Source organism: Diadema antillarum, unplaced genomic scaffold (genome assembly GCF_040938485.1).
Source record: "Diadema antillarum isolate AM-2024a unplaced genomic scaffold, OU_Dant_1.0 seq00001958_RagTag, whole genome shotgun sequence".
NCBI lineage: Eukaryota > Metazoa > Echinodermata > Echinoidea > Diadematoida > Diadematidae > Diadema > Diadema antillarum.
In genome coordinates this window covers 80,600-99,946 of record NW_027272618.1, presented here as the reverse complement: position 1 = coordinate 99,946, position 19,347 = coordinate 80,600, and the positions used below count along the sequence as shown (strand labels likewise).

General features: G+C 36.8%; 1 protein-coding gene across 1 annotated transcript; it reads left to right on the top strand.

The window, feature by feature from the left end:
- The first annotated feature begins 1,636 nt into the window (after window positions 1-1,636).
- LOC139713415 (phospholipase B1, membrane-associated-like) lies at window positions 1,637-18,445 on the top strand. Its single transcript, XM_071625149.1, has 14 exons — window positions 1,637-1,721; window positions 2,802-2,920; window positions 5,162-5,228; window positions 5,828-5,886; window positions 7,473-7,540; window positions 8,293-8,336; window positions 9,246-9,354; window positions 9,671-9,869; window positions 10,958-11,046; window positions 11,842-11,917; window positions 13,012-13,116; window positions 14,366-14,461; window positions 15,402-15,467; window positions 18,281-18,445. The coding sequence occupies exons 1-14, from the start codon at window positions 1,637-1,639 to the stop codon at window positions 18,443-18,445; spliced, it is 1,347 nt and encodes a 448-aa protein (XP_071481250.1).
- The last annotated feature ends 902 nt before the right edge of the window (window positions 18,446-19,347 follow it).

The window sequence follows — 19,347 nt, the reverse complement described above, 5'->3', positions numbered from 1 at the left end:
GATGGAGAAATTTACTGTACCCAATGCTTTCAATTCAGACTAAATTGCTTTCGATTCAGACAATGCATGGGTATTAGCCATGTACTGTGAGAAGTCACTTTGCATCACGTGTCACTGAAGGGCGAAAGGCGCTGGTACCAGTAACTCAAATTCCGGTGAGGGTATCCTACTCTTCCATTATAGCACTACGATATATAATTATGGAACGGGGAAAACGAAAAAAGAGATAAAATAATCTAATTACAAAACAATAATAACATATCTTACTCATCACGATTTTGATAATCTGAACAAAAATATATGACATCTAATTAATCTGATAGGATGAGATTATAATGATTTAGAAATTCTTAGCGATGTTGTTTTCCTTTTGTTGATCAAATCATCATAATCATCATGATTGTAATATTGCACTTCCTGGACAAAATGAAAGTCAGCTGAGGTTGGCAAAGGAAAAATACTATTGTATAGGTAAAGACGGTGAAGTGACATTTTGATACACTTCCACATCGGTTACTTCGTAACACAAGTAACTTTGTTCACAAACAGTAGGGCCAGCAACAGCAACAACAACAACAATGAAATGATACAGCAATGATGACATAAAACACTTGCAGAGATATCAAAAAGTAGGTGCACGCCTAAAAACAAAACAAAACAGGTGTAAACAAACATATTGTGCAGTGACTAATGCGTTGTAAAACGGACTTCAGATCCAGCGACCTGTCATGAAAGCATTATAAATAGGACTAGGACAGAGTTTGTTGTATTAGCCTAAATGTTGAAGCCACGAATGAGTTACCAATCTCAAGACTTTGACCGTATAATGTATCTCAGCAGTATCCATTAATTACCTACAATAAAACATCCAAGTGAAGTAAAAATGTATGCTCATGCTAGACATGTAATATTTGGCAAAATGTGATTTTTACTTATTTCGTCAAAGGGCATCATATTCTTTGCTGGAGGTTCAATTGTTTTTAGAGCATGTCTAGGGTGTCGGGGTTTTTTTTTTTCTAGTAAAGTTATATTTTTGTTATTACCACTTGATTCACTACAAATGTGCTCTTAGTACTGTTAAATTACTGTCATAGACGCTTCAGCTCCATTAATCCTCTCTTCATTCTGAATCTTTCCTTCGCCATGTTCGTAGGTCCTATAGGTTCATTTGAGAGTTTTTTGTTATGGTTAAAAATGTTGTTTAAGAGGCAATAAAGACTGTTAGATTTATCTCTGTCTTGCGCAAAAGGTTGTTGCCATAATGAATGCATTTAGCATTGAAATAAATGCTATGTCAAAGGACTTTGTATTGGAGCGGAGTGCTAATTAGAGTATATCTCTGTGTTACGAAGAAGCTGGCGATCTCTCGAGGCCTCTTGTAATGTGTGTGCTTCCTTATCAGAGGGATAACGGAGCAGGGATGTTATCGCTTTAATGACAAGAGGGACAAACATAAAGCTAGAAGTCGAGAACTATATACTGAAGTGCTGATAAACTGTCTTCTTCTGTTCATTTACTAATTGATACCGGTGAAGATAACGTCGATCGGTTCTTTTTAACCAAGTCAGATACATCTTGCACGAATTTTCACCCAGGCAAAGTTTTCATCCTGGAGTTACAAGTTTAGTGAGGCGAAATGGCGCGGACTTGGACTGGTTGTTTGGTGCTTCTTGGGGCTGTTCTCTTCATCCTGCTAGAGCAGAGCGCCATTGTACACGGAGGTAAGAATGTATAATCATCTCAATACAACCATTTTTATACAATTCCATGTATCATATCAAAGACGACACTCGATCATTATAGAGGACAACCACGAGACATCATTATAGGTGTTTGTGTCTTGAAGAGTTGTCTTTTCCACCTGTCAGTGTGAGATTATCGGTCTGGCTTTATCTGGATTAAGGAGATAATTGCGGTCGAATCAGGCCAAGCTCGATATGAATTTGTGGATCACTGCAGAGATATAAAGTCACTCTAGAATGTATTTCCCAAGTGAGATGATAGGACTGGTTTGTAATGATGGTATCTGAGAATGACTGGGTATACGCCATCAGAGCAGAGGTATTTTGATTCCTCGAGGTAAAAATGACGGAGCTTTGAATATGAAAAAAAGAAAAGAAATTGAATAAACTGCCAGTGATTAAAAATCATCAGACGTAAAGACGTCAACTAAGGTAAAAATGTCCCGATATCAAAACAAAACAAAAAATGCAAGGATTTCAATATCTTACTTAAAGGAGACTTCCGAATGATTTTCAGAGCTTTTTACATTTGAACTACTATAAATTGTTTAAACTGGGGAAAGAGTTTCAAAATTTAGAGTGAATGAAATGACAAATAAGGATGATTTTAAGATACAATAAAGCAGAAATTCTACACAAGTGAACTTGTTCAGGGAGCTGTTTGTATCGGAATTACATCGCTTCATTTCTGAATTATATGTGCGTCTCCTATGTCATCATTCTTGTTTAGTGTAATTTGTTGTGGGTTTTTCATCAGGGTATTGTTTTCTCTGCTCAGGGACCACAATTAATTCCACAAAACTGTACATGGAGCTGTCAATTTATGTACTTCATGATGTGAAATTATGCAAAAATCGCCTGGACTTCCCCTTTAAATATGACACAGGCACAAATGTCAGTGTTAAAGGTGGCAGAGGTAAATATGTTAGATGTAAAAAAGTTAGTTCATATACTTCATTAAGTGCATGTGACACTAATTTTTATCCTTGCATAACCGACTCTCTGGCGTTGTATGTCTTTAATATACTATTCACAATAAATGGTGTGCTTATGTCACAGACAAGCGTTGGTTTGAGGCGTACGAACAAATGGTAGACGACGTGTCGAGCCTTGTGGACTGGAATGAGACGATACCCCTTCTACCCGGCTACGACTGCTTCACGGGGCCAGGTTTCCCGGTGAGAGTAGCGCAGCGTCACATTACCTTACCTCCTATTGGTCATAAATCTAAGAAAAAACAAAAACAAAAACAAACACAAGATTGTACGCTCAACAATTTTTCGGCGATGTAGTTTACTTGGATGATTACCGGGGGTGATTACGTTACAATAAAGAGAAAATAGGAAAACTGAATGAGGCTCTCTCAGATTTAGCAAATTATTTCCTGGCTTAAACAGCCGTCAGTCACTCCACTTTTCATTCTTCTCTGTACAAGCACTACATCTCTCTTTTCCACGCCATCTCCTGCTATAAAAGTCTATAAAAGTTTAATAACTGCATTAATATTTGTCTTGTTATTCCTCTCTTCTCACAATGATACCATGTTTCCAATGCCCACGAGTGAAGTCGCTCGGTGTATACATAGACGAGTTTCAATCCATCTATATCTTTCAATATTACGCGTTGTCTTCCATTATTGATAAACAATGATTGATGGTGGTGACAGTTTCATTTTTTGTTTATTATTCTGGTCACTTGGAAGAAAACTATGAGTTACAATGTAAATGAATAGCAGCATGATTTTCATAATTGCAATACAGTGATTGCAGTGTGAATGTATTTATGAATACTGATGATGCATACTTTATGCGTTATAAAGATAAAAAGGAGATGGTGCAAATCATAATGCAATGAAAAATGAATAGCAGATTCATTTTATCTGGGTTGGGATTTTTAACTTCACCGTGTTACACTGTATTTCAATATCCAATATAACCAATAGCCAGTATACAAAGCATGAATGCACAAAAAAGCCTAATAGCAGAATATCGTCTTTACATTAGAAATAGGGAAAAAAGGATTTATGATACTTATGTGTATGACGCGTGATTGTGTACATGTGCATGTTTGTGTACATTCTAAAGACAAAAGATACAACATTGAATCTTATGAAGATGTGATTTATTTTTTCATTCCCTTTTCATCTCTCACAAACAACATTATTGTAGACCCACTTCATTAAAGACTAGCAAGCAACCTCACATTCCTATCATACAAAGGGCGATTTGCATGCAAAAAAACAAACAAACTATATAGAATGAATAAAAGTTCGTTAAAAGAAAAACATATCCATCTCTTATTCAAAATAGAAGGTTACTATTTCACGTCTTCCGTGTCTTGTAAATCTCTACAAAGATCAGATAAGACACAAATATACTCCTCCAGACATAATTACACTAAAACACACAGTCCACTTCACACAAGTTATCTCTATTTCAAGGGTCAAGAGACTCGTGGTTTATATCTACTCCAACATTGAATCGCGAGTTTGGAGTGCGTTCACATTATTGATTATACAAGGAATTATTGAGACGCACCCACACCCACATAAAGAGAAGTCTTCCCCCGTGGTAAATATAGCGTGGCCCTCTATCGTGATTCTAAATTTCTCCTTGTATACACTTCGTGATAACATAAGTACCATCACACTCATAAACCTACCCACCGAGGTGACAGAACACTATTATTCATGTGACGTTGCAGGCGCAAAACTGTTACCCAGCAACAGGAAAGCACTTCTCGCACCATTGCCAATCTTCTCACTGAAATCAATAAGAGCGATTATGATACATTTTAATGAGATGATGCAACATCATATATGGTTGAAGCACTTACGATAGAATAGTGATGACTGTTATGATAATATCACTCAGATTCAGACTCATATTTTAGTTTCATTAAGTATGAATCACTGTATGTACATGTAGTAGATTGAAGTAGGCCTATACATGATATTTGAATAGTCGTCATAAACGATTGACTTTATTTCAACCATTACTTTTATGACCTTCATGTGATATTTGTAACGTTAAACATAGTCAAATTATTGTGTCGCTGACCAAAATGAGAGCAGTTGATATGGTTACATACAACAGGGAACCGAAATGGGCTGTACAAAAAGAGTAGTGGCATTTTAACCTATTTAGTTTGGTGGATATGGAGTAAGTAGTACTAGTGATTTTAATGGCAATGTCAATGGAAGTTCACGCGAGAGACGTACAGACGTAGATATTCATCACATCAGAGAAAAAAGAAATAACATATGACTCGAGAAGTTACAGATAAAGATGATGTTGGTGTTGTTTTCTTCTCTTTCTCCTTTCAGTTAAATGGAGCATTATCGGCAACTTAATACCAAAGATGTGTTGCTGCTGTTCTTCTTGTTATCATTATTATTCTATTGTTATTTTCAAATTAAGGTTCCAGGAGAGGAGTTCTACTTTCCATGTGAGGTCCTACCACCTTCCGATGAAATACCAACCTCCGGTGAGATTCTGTTTGACAAAATTCACACCCCTCCTGCTCCTACTCATATGAGTTTACTTTAAGAATTGTCTATCATCTCGATGACTCCATAGGCTTATATTATAAGGAAGGCCTACCTTTAAGCCATGGTGATTCTGAAGAACTTACAAGTTAGGCAAAAGAAAGCAAACCCAATTTTTCGTTGATGGGACCAATGAGCATAATTATAAAAAAGCATGAAATAACATTCAATCTTTGTCCGTATGGTCTGTCTGGCCAATAACTCAGACATTTTGTTTTGATGGTAAAAATGATCGGTGGAATATCGTGAAATACTCATTGTTAATATTATTTCTAATACTGCTAATTCTCTCTAAATATTATATCGCAATAGCAACAACAGGTACTTCGGTATAGGGCCTATTATATACGTCACTCTCTACTAATCACTTAATATGTAACTAATGATTGTGAGGAAAGATAACTCTGATCTCAAAGTCAATCAGATAGCTATCCATTTTGCTTTGGAAAAAAAAAACCTAGGTAAAACCATTTTTTTTTTCAGTTTGTTTATTTATACGCCAGTTTTACTTTGTTTTTATCGTTCCTTTTCCGTGTAGCTCATCTTGTTCGGCCTGCCGACATCAAAGTGATAGCAGCAATGGGAGATTCGCTGACCGTGAGTCTCTACATTTAGTCTTCAACCTAATTGTTTTACTAGAGTTTGTATTTTGTCTATATGATGGTAGAAAATGCATATCAGTACACATGTCATGCACTGTTCTATTGTATAGTCTAGGACCAATGCGTTAGGGAGAGACTGATGTTTACAAAACGTGATTCGAGTAGGCCTATGATGTTGAATCAGGGAGGTGGCCACCTCCTTGATTGAATCAATATAAATCAATCAAAAACAGATCCGATATCGATTTTCTATACTTAGGGCTATATGGGAAGGGATCTGTATACGATTATAATCCTATCACATCAGAGTCAATACAAGTGAGAACGTGCCGAATGGTTGCTGCATCGCACAAACATGACAATCATTCGTTGTGAACACCTTCCAACCACAGATAAACGTAATACTGTAAACGTCAATATTTTCGCGCGATTAATTTTTCGCGCTGAGCGGCTCGAAAACATATTCGCGGGTTCTTAAATTCGCGCTCCGCAGCGGGTTAAAACACAGTCGCTGTTTTCATCCAGCGATGCCAGCGTATGAAAGTGACGTAGCGAGCGGCGCGAGTGTGAGTACAAGCGCTCAACTACGTAGTACACTGTACACGTAGTTTACTCGATACATGTACTGTAGTACTAGTACTGTAGTCGCGGAGATGTAGCACACCAATCGGCCATGGGCTCGGTGTGTGCGGTGCGTGCGATGATACTGCTATATGCGTAAACATGTCTGTACTACGTAGCAGTATCATCGACGAAGCGCACGCAATTCAGGCCCGTTCAAAATGTGCATAGAAAATTGCGAAGATATATTCGCGCGTTTTTGAATTCGCGCTAGCCGAACGTAGCGCGAAATCCGCGAAAATTAATGTACCGCGAAAATTTCCACGTTTACAGTACGCTAAAATCATTTGAAACACCCGACTGAAGAGTGAAAAGTTTAACATTACTAGTAGTGCAAAGGTGGACAGACTTCTATGGGAAAACACTTCCTTCCTCAGTTTACTATAATTTAGTCGCATCAGCAAGTTAAAAATACAAATGCATAAAATAACGTTGAATGATCTCGTGAATCAAGAGTAAATTTGTCATATACACTTGTAGGTTGTCATCGAGAGGAAAATAGTTCGGCATCCCCCAACAATACGGCAATTAAACAGACGAATATCCAGACACCACAGAAGTATCGTTCCTGGTTCCTGAAGCTTGCTGAAAGAATTTTACTCGGTCATGAATGCGTTCATTACTTTTCCTCGTATAGTAATTGTAATTGTTAATGTCTTTTAATCTACAAACAAGTCAGGATTTACCAAATATTTTACACCTTTCGCATACTGATGAAAAAGGTACGTAGCATTAAAAAGTATACCCAAGCATGGTAAATAACAATAACGTGTGTATCAATGGGACTTTAACCTATAGGTATTGTCTGTAAAGGTTCCGCTCTGACTCAACTAATAAAATGAAATTTGATTTGTTTATTTTGATTTTAAAAAAGGTATACAGCACAAAAGGATTTCTTTAGGGAATATTCCCATCAATTAAACGCGTAACGATTAAAATAACGTCTTTCTTTCTATCTAGGCCGCAAATGGAGCTGGGGCGTGTCTTCTTCCTGAACTTATTTACATGTACAGAGGCCTGACATTTAGGTAGGCTTTATTAGCGTGTGTCTAAAATACCCCTCAACAAACAAATCAGTCATAATGCACGTCGTATAAAGTACATCATTCATTAAAATTTTACGCACCAATACATGTGTATTATGGTTCATCTCTAATACCTGCATATGAATCATATATGATATGCATTAAGCGTTTGTGCAAACAGTTACCTTACGTGATTTTGATTTCAGTACTTTATATACTGTGATGTCTTCTTCTTCGTATGGATATTTCATGAAAATCATGTTTTGTGCTTAAAATCGGGACGGGAGCAGATATGTTTTGATAACATTAGAATTTTTAAAACGGCTATTCTAAGATTCTCACATTCATGCAATCTTAGTTAATATTCAGACGGCCTTATCTTTTATAATTATAATAATTGCATTTATAAGGTATATACATACGCATATTACACGGATGGGAATGGAAATGGAGGGTCCCACTAAAAAGCCGAGCTTATACGATATGGGACCCTCAGAAATTGCATGCTTCTACTCTGAAAATTTTCATTGACGATGATACCATCTTTCTCGTAGAAGTATAATACATCGTATTAACAAATAAAGTCGTCTTCAAACACAGAGAGCACATGGTTAGCTCTGAACTATAGTGACGGTTAAACCTGCAGAAGTTCCAGTCAATATAACATTCATTCATTCATATCATTATTAACCACTTATCATTTATCTATTTCTAATCAATTTCTTTTGTCCCGCTATAACTTCACTCCTATATAGCCACGGTGGTGATGGGACCTTCGAGACCAATCCATCACTGGCAAGTGAGTCATATGGGAATTATTACGCAATAGAGAAATATATTTCATACAACCGGGCTCGACACTATAGCGGTGGCCCGGGGCCCGGTGTCCCGAGGCCACTAAAAATTTGTGTTTTTCCACCAAATGTAAAGTTTTGGTGGCCAGATGGGACAAATAAAATTCAAAATTTGTTATTGCTTGCTGCTTTTAGTCGAGCCACTGCATATCTTTCTCGGGTCACCAAAATTCAGATTTTAAGATTCTAGTGGCTCAAATGGACCACCAGCCAAAGAAGTTAGTGCCAAACCCTGCGTATAATGGATTCGTACAAGAAACGTATTTATATAGAATTGGGGAAGTTGTAGACTACAAGGGCCTATGAAATTAATGATTGATGTTTATTTTCTCTTCTGTTATTTGTAATTTGTCTTTCTCTCCCATTCTCACTGTAGTATAGGGAGTTGAAATAATGCAAAACTGTTTCACTTCCTTTATTCATTACTCATCGTTATTCATTTTTGTAATTCGTTACTATTCGTGTCTGTCACCCACGATGAACAATGCCGTGTCGCATTCAAATTCAAATTCAAATTCCTAGCTATAATTATTCGTAGTTTCGATGTATAAGAATGAAAACAGACTCTCATTTAATACCTTTAAAGGCATAACACGTGGTTTATTTGTTTGTTTGTTTTTTAGACTGCAGTACTTAACTTTCCAGCATTTTTTCCCAGTAAGAAACATAGCTGGCTGTCTTATTCGTCGTTCGAACACTACACAAGTTACCACTGACTAAGTTAAAAGGTGCAACTTATATGCATATTATGTATTCCCTAAAGCTCTGACTTTTACGGATTTTGGCGTCTTTGAGATTAAACCGGGACTTTTAAAGATTTTGCGCACTCTTCGTATTCCTCCTCGTTATTACAGATATCCTGAGGAAATACAACCCAAACCTTAAGGGATACGGGGTGAGGACAGGCAACTGGGATTCCGATGAATCAAACATGAATGTTGGCTACCCTGGAGACAAGGCTAAGTAAGTAAAAACTTAAGAGTATATGCTTTATTGGCTAGCCTGGAGACAAGGCAAGTGAGCACAAACTTGCTTGTCTTGAGAGTATCATGTTTATATCGAATGCCTTCTGAAAAGCGATGAGAACAGGGATTGCTCGGCTATCATCACCATATATCTTGATCTAATGTTTGATATCTTTTGTTTAATCTCGTCAGGTCATTTCACATATTGTTTTAATCAGAGGCTCCATCTGGATCTAGAACTGATTTCTAATAATGTTAGAGGCCTTGTTGTTTCATTTCTAAACGTCATACGGTGTGCGTCACACTCGTTGCAGCGACATGCCTCATCAGGCCCGGTGGTTGGTGGACAAGATGAAAGCCAAGGCTGAAATCGACTTTGAGAATGACTGGAAGGTTGTGACCCTGTTCATCGGGGGCAATGACCTTTGTGACTGGTGCGACAACCCCTACTACTACTCTACAGACAACTACGTCAACTACATCCACGAGGCCCTTATGACCCTTCATGATGAGGTCAGTGGGAGTGACTGCAGTTTAAATTTTGAAATTTTACGTGGGCTTGGAGAATGCAAAATAAATAAAGAAGCAGGGCATTGAAAGTGTGAGCAAATTCATCTGCCGTCCTCTTTGAATTCGACATGTTCTTGGTTGTTGTCCCCCCCCCCCCATGCACTTTACAGTGCCAAGCTGTATCGTCCATGCTATTTAGAACTGACCAAGTCCTCCTTGTGAACTTGTGAAATGTATTTTGCATTATCTTAGTACCATGTGTGTGTGTGTGGGGGGGGGGGAGGTGGGTGTGACGTCACTATTGTAGAAACCCACAGAAAGAGGGACAATTATGTAAATGTAACTTGAATAAGGCATCATAAGTTTTGAATGTGGACCTATTGTCTGAATTTACTTAAACTTTCATCGATGAGTTTCACTGGTTTTTCAACCATCACTTATATTTCACCTATTCATATGTATGGGGAAATTTCTTTTTTTTATGACAGAACGCTAAAAAACAACAACAACAACAACAACAACAACAACAACAACAACCGGATCGATTATTTCACGTTTAACTGTTTGATTATGAGAGTTGAAATATTTCTGTTTAAGGCTTTCAAGGGATTCTGATGCGGTCTCACAGAATGTGTGTGTGTGCGCGCTTGTGTGTGTGTGTGTGTGCGCGCGCGCGTGTGAGTGTGTGTGTAACATGTGCCTATATAGATAGATTCATTTGATATAGGCTTAAAAAAATCGTCACTGTATACAACAGATAAGCTGGCTGTCTAAAGATACTTATCAAGCGATCAGAGGAGAAACAAAGTGCACCTAAAAATTAATCAATTCGTCGTGATTTTTTATTACCGTCACTCTGAACCTTTGTTTCTAACTGATGTTTTTTTTTTTCAGTACAATTGCACTGTCCTTGTCACTGCTGTATGGTCTCCATTGTGTGTATGTTTACGTTCTGTATGATTTTGTTGCAGTGCTCATTGTTTGCAAGGTGGCCTTAAGAATCTGAATGTATTTTATTTCATTTTCAAAGAAATGCTATATGCTTCAACTTTCAATATTAAAAGTTAATATTTTGTCTTGCTTACCTTTAGATGCCGCGAACAATCGTCAACGTTGTAGGGATACTGCAGGTGTACCAAGTTGACATTCTGCGGGCGCCCATCTGCAACTTTTTTCACTGGTGAGGTTCAATGTGCTCCCTTGAATAGATTTTCTTCCTTTTATGTTGATTATCCATGTGAGTTCTAATCTGAAACTCAACTCGTGATTGAGCTGGTAGTAATTGCTTGTGCGTGTAAAAACATTTCAGTCGGTAGAATACTCCATGAAAAGCATTTCTCTAAGCATTCGTTCATCCAGCTGTATTCCATCTTGGTGTATGATGGATGGCGGTAGCACTGAAGGGCATTTAGGAAATGATGAATGAATATGATGGGAGGAGTGTATAAACTTCGTACATAAAAAATCAAGGAAATCAATTCTATTGTGGTTCTTGTCAATGATCCTCTCAAAATTACCCACTCATACAGGCAAAGTTATAACTTCCGTTTGTGAAAAGTGACAGTCAAAAGTGAAAGTGAAAGAGAGACATCGATTTTCCGGAAGAATAATAATTAGGGCCGGATTCTACGGTGGTCTCCATATCTTATACAAGTCAGAGAAATCGTGTCATATGCTAATAGTGATAATCAACATAGTACATGGCCTGCTTTATATGATTTGTTTAGAGCTCAGGACGTAGATGTCTTAATGACTTGCTGTGTTCTTTCTTCCCATTTGCTGCACTCGATAAAAAAGTGTCTTTTACACCACGCGTTGTTGCAAACATTTTAGACTGACAAGTCACAGTTTCGCGTTAATCCTTTCATGCTTTTGTATATTATGGTTTAATCTTATATTCATCTCATCTTTTGTCAGAAAATATAAAGGAATTTACTTAACATTCTCTTTCTCTGTCTCTCTTCCTCCTTATCAGGGCATTCTGTGAGTGCGGTATGTTTCTGACAGAAAATGAATTAAAAGCCTTCGAGGAGATCAACATAGAATATCAGGTAATGAAATGTAACTCGTTTAATCTGCATAGCAAGTGTGACATCCCCAATATAACAAAATTGCGAAATTGTACCGATCAGATTGGTTGCCCATGTTTGGTGGAAATCGGCGACCCTTTTGCGCTATTTCATGTAATTCTGTGAACACTTCCGAAGAGTTGCAGCTTGATTGAGTGAATGAGAGAACATAAATGAGCTAGGAGATGGAAATAGACATCACCAAACACAAACTGTTCCTGCACAGTGCAGCTTCGTCAGATCAAATTGCAACAGTCTCCAACACAAACTTCGAATTGTGTTGTTATCTTCCAAAATCTTCGAGTGATCCTTAAGGTCACTCCAAAATGAGTGAAAATGAACATTTTCACTCAAAATTCACTCCAATTTCACTCTAAATTCACTCTTTTTTGTATTCACTCCTTTAAGATAGTGAATATTTTCACTCGATTTTTTAGAGAGTATTATAGCATCCATGGGACCTGGTGAAGCACGTCGTTGCAACGATTATGACGTCACACCATGTGCCTCGAACAGTTTTAGAAATGGGAAAGTTCGTAGGACTTGCGAGTTGTTTGTTCACATTTTATGCCCACTCACTATGCATAGGAAAAAAAAGTTAAAAAAGTAAAATAAGTAAAAAAAGAATAACAAACGCAAACTGACCAGATTTTTTCCACTAAAAAAAGAATATGACAGCGTATAGGCCCCGTGCCGCCTTGTTAGACAGAGTCTGTAGGCCTATATAATTGTGTCTTGCCTGTTACTGAGCTGAATCCCCACTATGTTTATATAATGATTATGTAATATTAATTACGTCGAAATATTGGAAGTGTTTCGTATCGGACATGGAAAGAAATAAAGATATAGGAATGAATGAATGAATTAATGAATGAATGAATGAATGAATGAACGAACGAATGAATGAAGGAATGAATGAATAAATGAATGAATGAATGAAGGAATGAATGAATGTATGAATCTATATAAGAGTATACATGATTACGTAAGAGTATACCGTTGAAATATCAATGGATTACGCCCCCTGACGCCTCCTTGCACAATGATAACTACGTAAGTGTTCTATGATCTTTCAGGTCAAGATGGAAGAGGCTATTCTCAGTGGTCAGTACGATACTAAGGACGACTTTACGGTGGTCCTTCAGCCATTCCTCCACAACACATCAGTCCCGTTTAAAGAGGTATGCAAGTAGGGACCGTCTCTTCAATTAACGCTTTGTGCGACTCATTACTAATTGCTAAATTGTTATAAAATCGTGAGTTGTGCAATGATAAACTTAATGATAGTATTCATATAATCTTACACAATTCTCATGATGTGTAGACTAACAGAATAACTCGAGAGGTGTGTCAGAAAAGTTCCAGGAAAGATGTCACAAGAGAAACATTTCAAGTCCATACTATAAAAGCACTTTAGTTGTCTTTTTCATAGTGATCCGGTGAACTGTAACGCACTTTTCCTCTTATCTCCCCCTCTCTCTTTCTCTCTCTCTCTTTGTTTGTATGTATATATATATATATATATATATATATATATATATATACATATATATATATATCAAGAGTAAAAACAGTCGTATAAACACCGCAGGAGCCAATTTTTTTTTTTTTGGCTCCTGCGGTGTTTATACGACTGTTTTTACTCTTGATATCTATTTATTACACACCGACGCAGAACTTTCATATTTTGATTTGATATATATATATATATATATATATATATATATATACATATATATATATATATACATGTATATATATAAACAGTGTGTGTGTGTGTGCGGTTTTTTTTTTAGTTCATATAATCATACAAATACATAAAGTTATGAATGATATGGAGAGAGCCTTTGTTTATATATTATGTGTATTTATATCATACATGAATTTTTCTTGTCAAGAACGTAGGTCTAGTTGTTCCGACCAAATCTTAAAACATCATTTTGATGCAATTCTGGGCGAACTGGATCGATCAACGACATCGAAACTCATATAAGGAGAAAAATCGCTCAAACAGGATTGCTTGTTAACTATAGAAATTATCATCAATGGGCGGGGAAATCTATTTTACGTAATTTAGATCATAATGAAAGTTTTGTCTTCGTGTATCATATATATATATATATATATATATATATATATATATATATGTATGTGTGTGTGTGTATGTGTGTGTGTGTGGTTGGTTTGCTACATGTGTTTTTAAAGAAAATGTCATCAACATCTCTATTGTCACTATATAGTGCTCTTATTGTGAGTTGTTAGTTGTATATAGGGCATCGACTGCACTTGAAACGTGTAGTAGCTAAAGTCTCTCGTTAAAAACATGTAAATACTTAGTATAAACGCACTGTGCGTTAGCTCTTTGAATTTGTATTCATTAGTGTGCTAGCATTAATTTTGGACTCGTTGTTATGTTTTATTCCAACCCAGGATGGTACTCCGGATTTCTCCTATTTCGCTCCTGACTGCTTTCACTTCAGCGCTAAAGGTCACGCCCAAGGTGGAATGGAGCTCTGGAATAACATGGTCTGTTAAATTGTGTGCACATAAACTATAGATACACTACATCTCACACGAAGGACTTTTTTTTTCACTAAAATTTTCACGAATTATAAGCAATAGACTTGAGACAGGTTAATAACAGCTGCTGAAAATAACTTGGCGAATGATAGAGACAAAAAAGACCAAAATGAGTGCAAGAGTAAAAGAAAGATAGATACAGATATCAGAGCATGATTTCAAGGAATTTCAAGTGTGTATATCGATTCTTTTTGTCCTGTTTTCAAGGGACACGGTTCTCGAATTCAAGAGGGCGCTATTGAATGGCATGGTAATCGCCGCCATCGTCAGTACAAAAATTGACAGCGTAAAATCAGTAAACTGTAAATTAAAGAAGATCCTAGGCGCGTATGTATTTACATGTTCTCTCTTTTGTACAGGTTCAGTAGTCGTTCACGATTCGCTCTACGTGGCGTAGGTGTGGTATACGTGCACGTGGGAGTGGACGGACCACGTCGATCTTATGTAGATCGAGATCTAGTCTAACACTTACAAGGCAATCCGTAGACTACTATGTACCTTTTGCACTTGCGACATTCTGTGACCAGCTATTAAACAAAGTTTGGCCCGGAAGGATCCGTAAAGTAGGCGGAACCTGCCAGGAGCAGTATAGTCGAATCCAGCAGGGAGGTGGGTTTAACCTCCCTGAATCAAGAGATGAACTGAGATTGTCATTACTATTTCAGCCATTTTCGACGTTCGACATACTCGCCGTACGAATCGGCCTTTTTTTGGACAGTGAGAACATGGCAGATTGCGCGTGTAGGCTTATGCAGATAAGCCCTCATGAATCCGGGGTCCCTTTCACCTAATACTACCTTAACCTTTCTGTTGCGTAAACACATGTACCGTACATGACTACATACATTATTGATGATTTCTTTACTCTTCCGGTTTCAAATGGCAGATCGAACCTGTTGGGGGTAAACGCACCTCTTGGAACCCCGGAAGTAACATTTCTTGCCCGACTGAGGTGCGTATGCTCTAAATACACTACATTCATTGCTATTCATATGTATGATTGATTGGGTTTGTAAGTCTTGATGATTTCAGATTCTTGGTTATATCATACTTCATACGAATTGTTAACAAAGTAGAAAAGTGTATGAAATGTTACAAGCACAACAAAGACATTGAATACTCACCGATAAAGTGTCGACATTTTTTCGAATGACATGAAAACATCTATGCGTCACAAATACCATTTTCCAGAAGTTAATTAACAGACCAAAAGACAACAACAGGATATGAGCTTTATCAATTGTTTTTGCTTAAGATATCATAACGTATGATGTATAAAATTACCTGAAAGTCAATAATGCTTGTAGTATTCCCTCATGTGTAACAATTATCATGTATGAAGCAATTGTACTTATCACCGAGTTCTATTCTGCTGGTAAGCCACAAGATTAATTTTCTCATAAAACATTTTTTGTTTTGTTTTGTTTTGTTTTTCTTATCAAAGTGGCAGGAAACATTTTTAAAAATGCCCCCTATATAATGAAGTTACAAAACCGTTCACCGACACTTCATACGTTGACAGGAATTACAAATTACATGTACGAGTAATTTGGGAAAATACGGTATTATGCTCAAAATTTAGTAATAGTTAAAGACGTGAGTGCCATGAAATGAAATTAAAGAAGTGTCCACATGACTTTCACAGTTTTGCTACCGTTTCCTTCATTTTGATTAATAATTCATTAGTCAACAAATATTACTGTTCATCTTCTGTGTACACCGAAGGAACAAAGACTATTCATATGGCCACCGCTTCTCTTGCCTCCTATTTATTATTATGATTTATATTTCTTTCTTTCCTTTTTTTTTTTTTGGAGGGGGGAATGGTAACCTATCACTTGGGCTATTACAACTTGGTCTAATCACCAGTTGGGATAACATCATACGGGCTAACCCCTTTTAGGCTGCAACCACTTCGTCTATTCACCATTTCATCTAATTCCCACTCGGTCTAATAACCAGTTCGGGTGACACCACTTGGTCTAATTTTCAGTTGGTCTAACGCCATTTGGTCTAATAAATTTGGCTAATTGCCACTTCGTCTAATTTCGGCTATTACCACATGGTCAATATATTACTTGGTCCAATTTCCATTTCGTCTGTCATTTGGTCTAATGAGCACTTGGTCTAATAACCACTTGGGCTAATCGTCACTTGGTCTAATTTTTATTTCGTCTAATTTTCACTTAGTCTTATGCCACTTGGTCTAATCAAGAAACATTCACAGATATCAGCTTCCCGTTGCTGGCAAATAAATTCATCGCTTAATCCTGAACCAAATTTCTCTATTTTATCAGAACTTCATTTGGTAATCCCTCCCCCTTTTCAATTTGGTAGCCCCCATCCAATTTTGTCAGTCATTTGGTCTAATAACCAATTGGGCAAATTGTCATTTGGTCTAATTTTTATTTTGTCTAACTCTCACTTGGTCTAATGCCACTTGGTCTGATCAAGAATCACTTACGGATATCAGCTTTCCGTTACTGGAAAATAAATTTATCGCTTAATCCTAAACCAAATTCCTCTTTTTTTTTTAATCAGAACTTCCCTCCCCCTTTTTCGACAGCAAAGAGAAAATGCTAAGTATACTGGACTTTACATTGTTTTGTCCCTGCACTTAAAACTCCGACATCGGTTGTATATGCGTGTCATCCTTCACAACATGCATCCTCATAAATTGATATAATGAGCATTACACTTCAACTGATAATATCATATCATTTACCGTCATAATATGCAGGATGTAAAAAAAAAGGAATAAGATATTATTTAACAAGATATCAATTTTAACAGGATATTAATTTTGGAATATAATGGAATATAATTTTGGGATATACATTTAGAAAGCTCACCATAACGGCACTTTTGGTGGCCCAACTGGCCATTAGTCCAACTGGTCATTAGCCCAAGTGGGAATCAGACCAAATGATGATTAGACGAACTGGTAAATAGACCAAATGACAATTAGCCCAAGTGGCTATTAGACCAAATGGAATAGACGAAGTGTAATTTAGACCAAGCGAAAATTAGCCCAATACGTGATAATTAACCAACTGGTTATTAGACCAAGTGGGAATTAGACGAACTGGCAATAGACCAACTGATATTAGACCAACTGAACATCAGACGAACTGGAATTAGACCATGTGGCAAGTAGACCAAATGGGTTTAGCCCGAATGGTGTTGGCCCAGTTAGTGATTAGACCAGGTGGGAATAGACCAAATGACATTATACATAAGCCGAATGGAAGGGGGCATTGGAGGTTCAAGAAAGTATTATGAAGTAAGATATTATATATGAATATAATTATATACATATATACACATGCCTATATTATATAGGGCCTACATATAATGTGTGTACATATCTCTCTCTTTCTCTCTTTCTATCTCTCTCTCTCTCCATACGTTTCCTATGAAAAAAAAATCGATTCCTCTTGAGTACAATATTACGCTACATTACCAGACACATTACATTGAATATTTGACATTTCGTTTTTATAAAGTATACATTTTATTCGTTGATGCATTTATGTAATTCTTTCTGTTTCCATAATCTGTTCTTTTCTTGTTTTTCTTTGTTCACCCATACATACTTATACAAATCCGTGGAAACCTAACTATATTCGTCGAATGTTTTTATACTCTTTCTGTCTACATAGATTGTATTCCCTTTCTTAATCTATGTAAATGTTTATCCATTTAACAGTTGATTTATATTGCCTAAATTGTTATATTATGTATTCTGTATGCATTCTGTAACAGGCATTCCCATACATCTACACCAACCTCAACAGCAGAGGACTGTTTACAAATCCCCCTCCGACCGAGGACTCAGGTCGAGCTTGTTTTGTGCGCACGAGCCTCACTTCTGTTCTGATGGTCGCCTCACTCACACTTGTGGTACTTGGCATCCTAGGCCGACCCTAGTTCAATGACTATGTGAATGTCAGCGGGAAAAGGAGCATATCCTGTCAGTGATTTAATCTTATTGTCGTAGGCCCTATATTATGTTTAACTATTCATTTTGCCATTATGTACAGTCCAGATCATTCCATAGCGTGATGACTTAAATCATTGTAAGCCTCGTATATAAAGGACCGTCATGGTGTATCGCTCAAAATGTAAAACGAAAACAAAAACAGCTATTCAAGCATACTGTCCCCGTTATTGAATTTTAATCACATATTTGTTTGTAGAGCCAATGCAGTATGTTTCTTCTTGATATGATTGAGAATTTTGTCAGGATTTTGGAGATGATATTTTTAACATGCATTCTGTAATGATACAAAAAAGAATTATGATAATATACATGTATAATAGTATTGCATGGGCATGTAAGTGAAATATTCAATGTTCTGTATATGCTTTTCTCCAGAATAAATTTTCGTAAAGGAAAAACAATAATGTGTTTGTTATATATCATTGCCATCTGTGAAGTTCTTCGTCAAGGACAATTATAAAAAAATTATGATTACATGATAAATATATCCCCGTTGATGTAACGTGACAAAATTGCACGTTAACTCCGTGTTGTTCTAATTGTTTAGATTGCCAGTAGATTTGCATAGCTTTATTCACGAAAGCAAAAAAAAAAAAAAAAAAAAAAGAAGCCCAACAGAGGGCGAGAATGATAGCTGGCTATAAATCACATGAACACATCAAACTTCTTCTCATTAAATTCGAGGTTAATATCAAACAAAGGAGACACACACTTGACTGCAGTAGATCTCTCCTTGTGGCAGTACACCGTATATAGCTAAGAATGAGAGATTTTCCCATGGACGAAGCTATAATGTAGCCTACTCTGATCATCCATTAAGACAAGATCA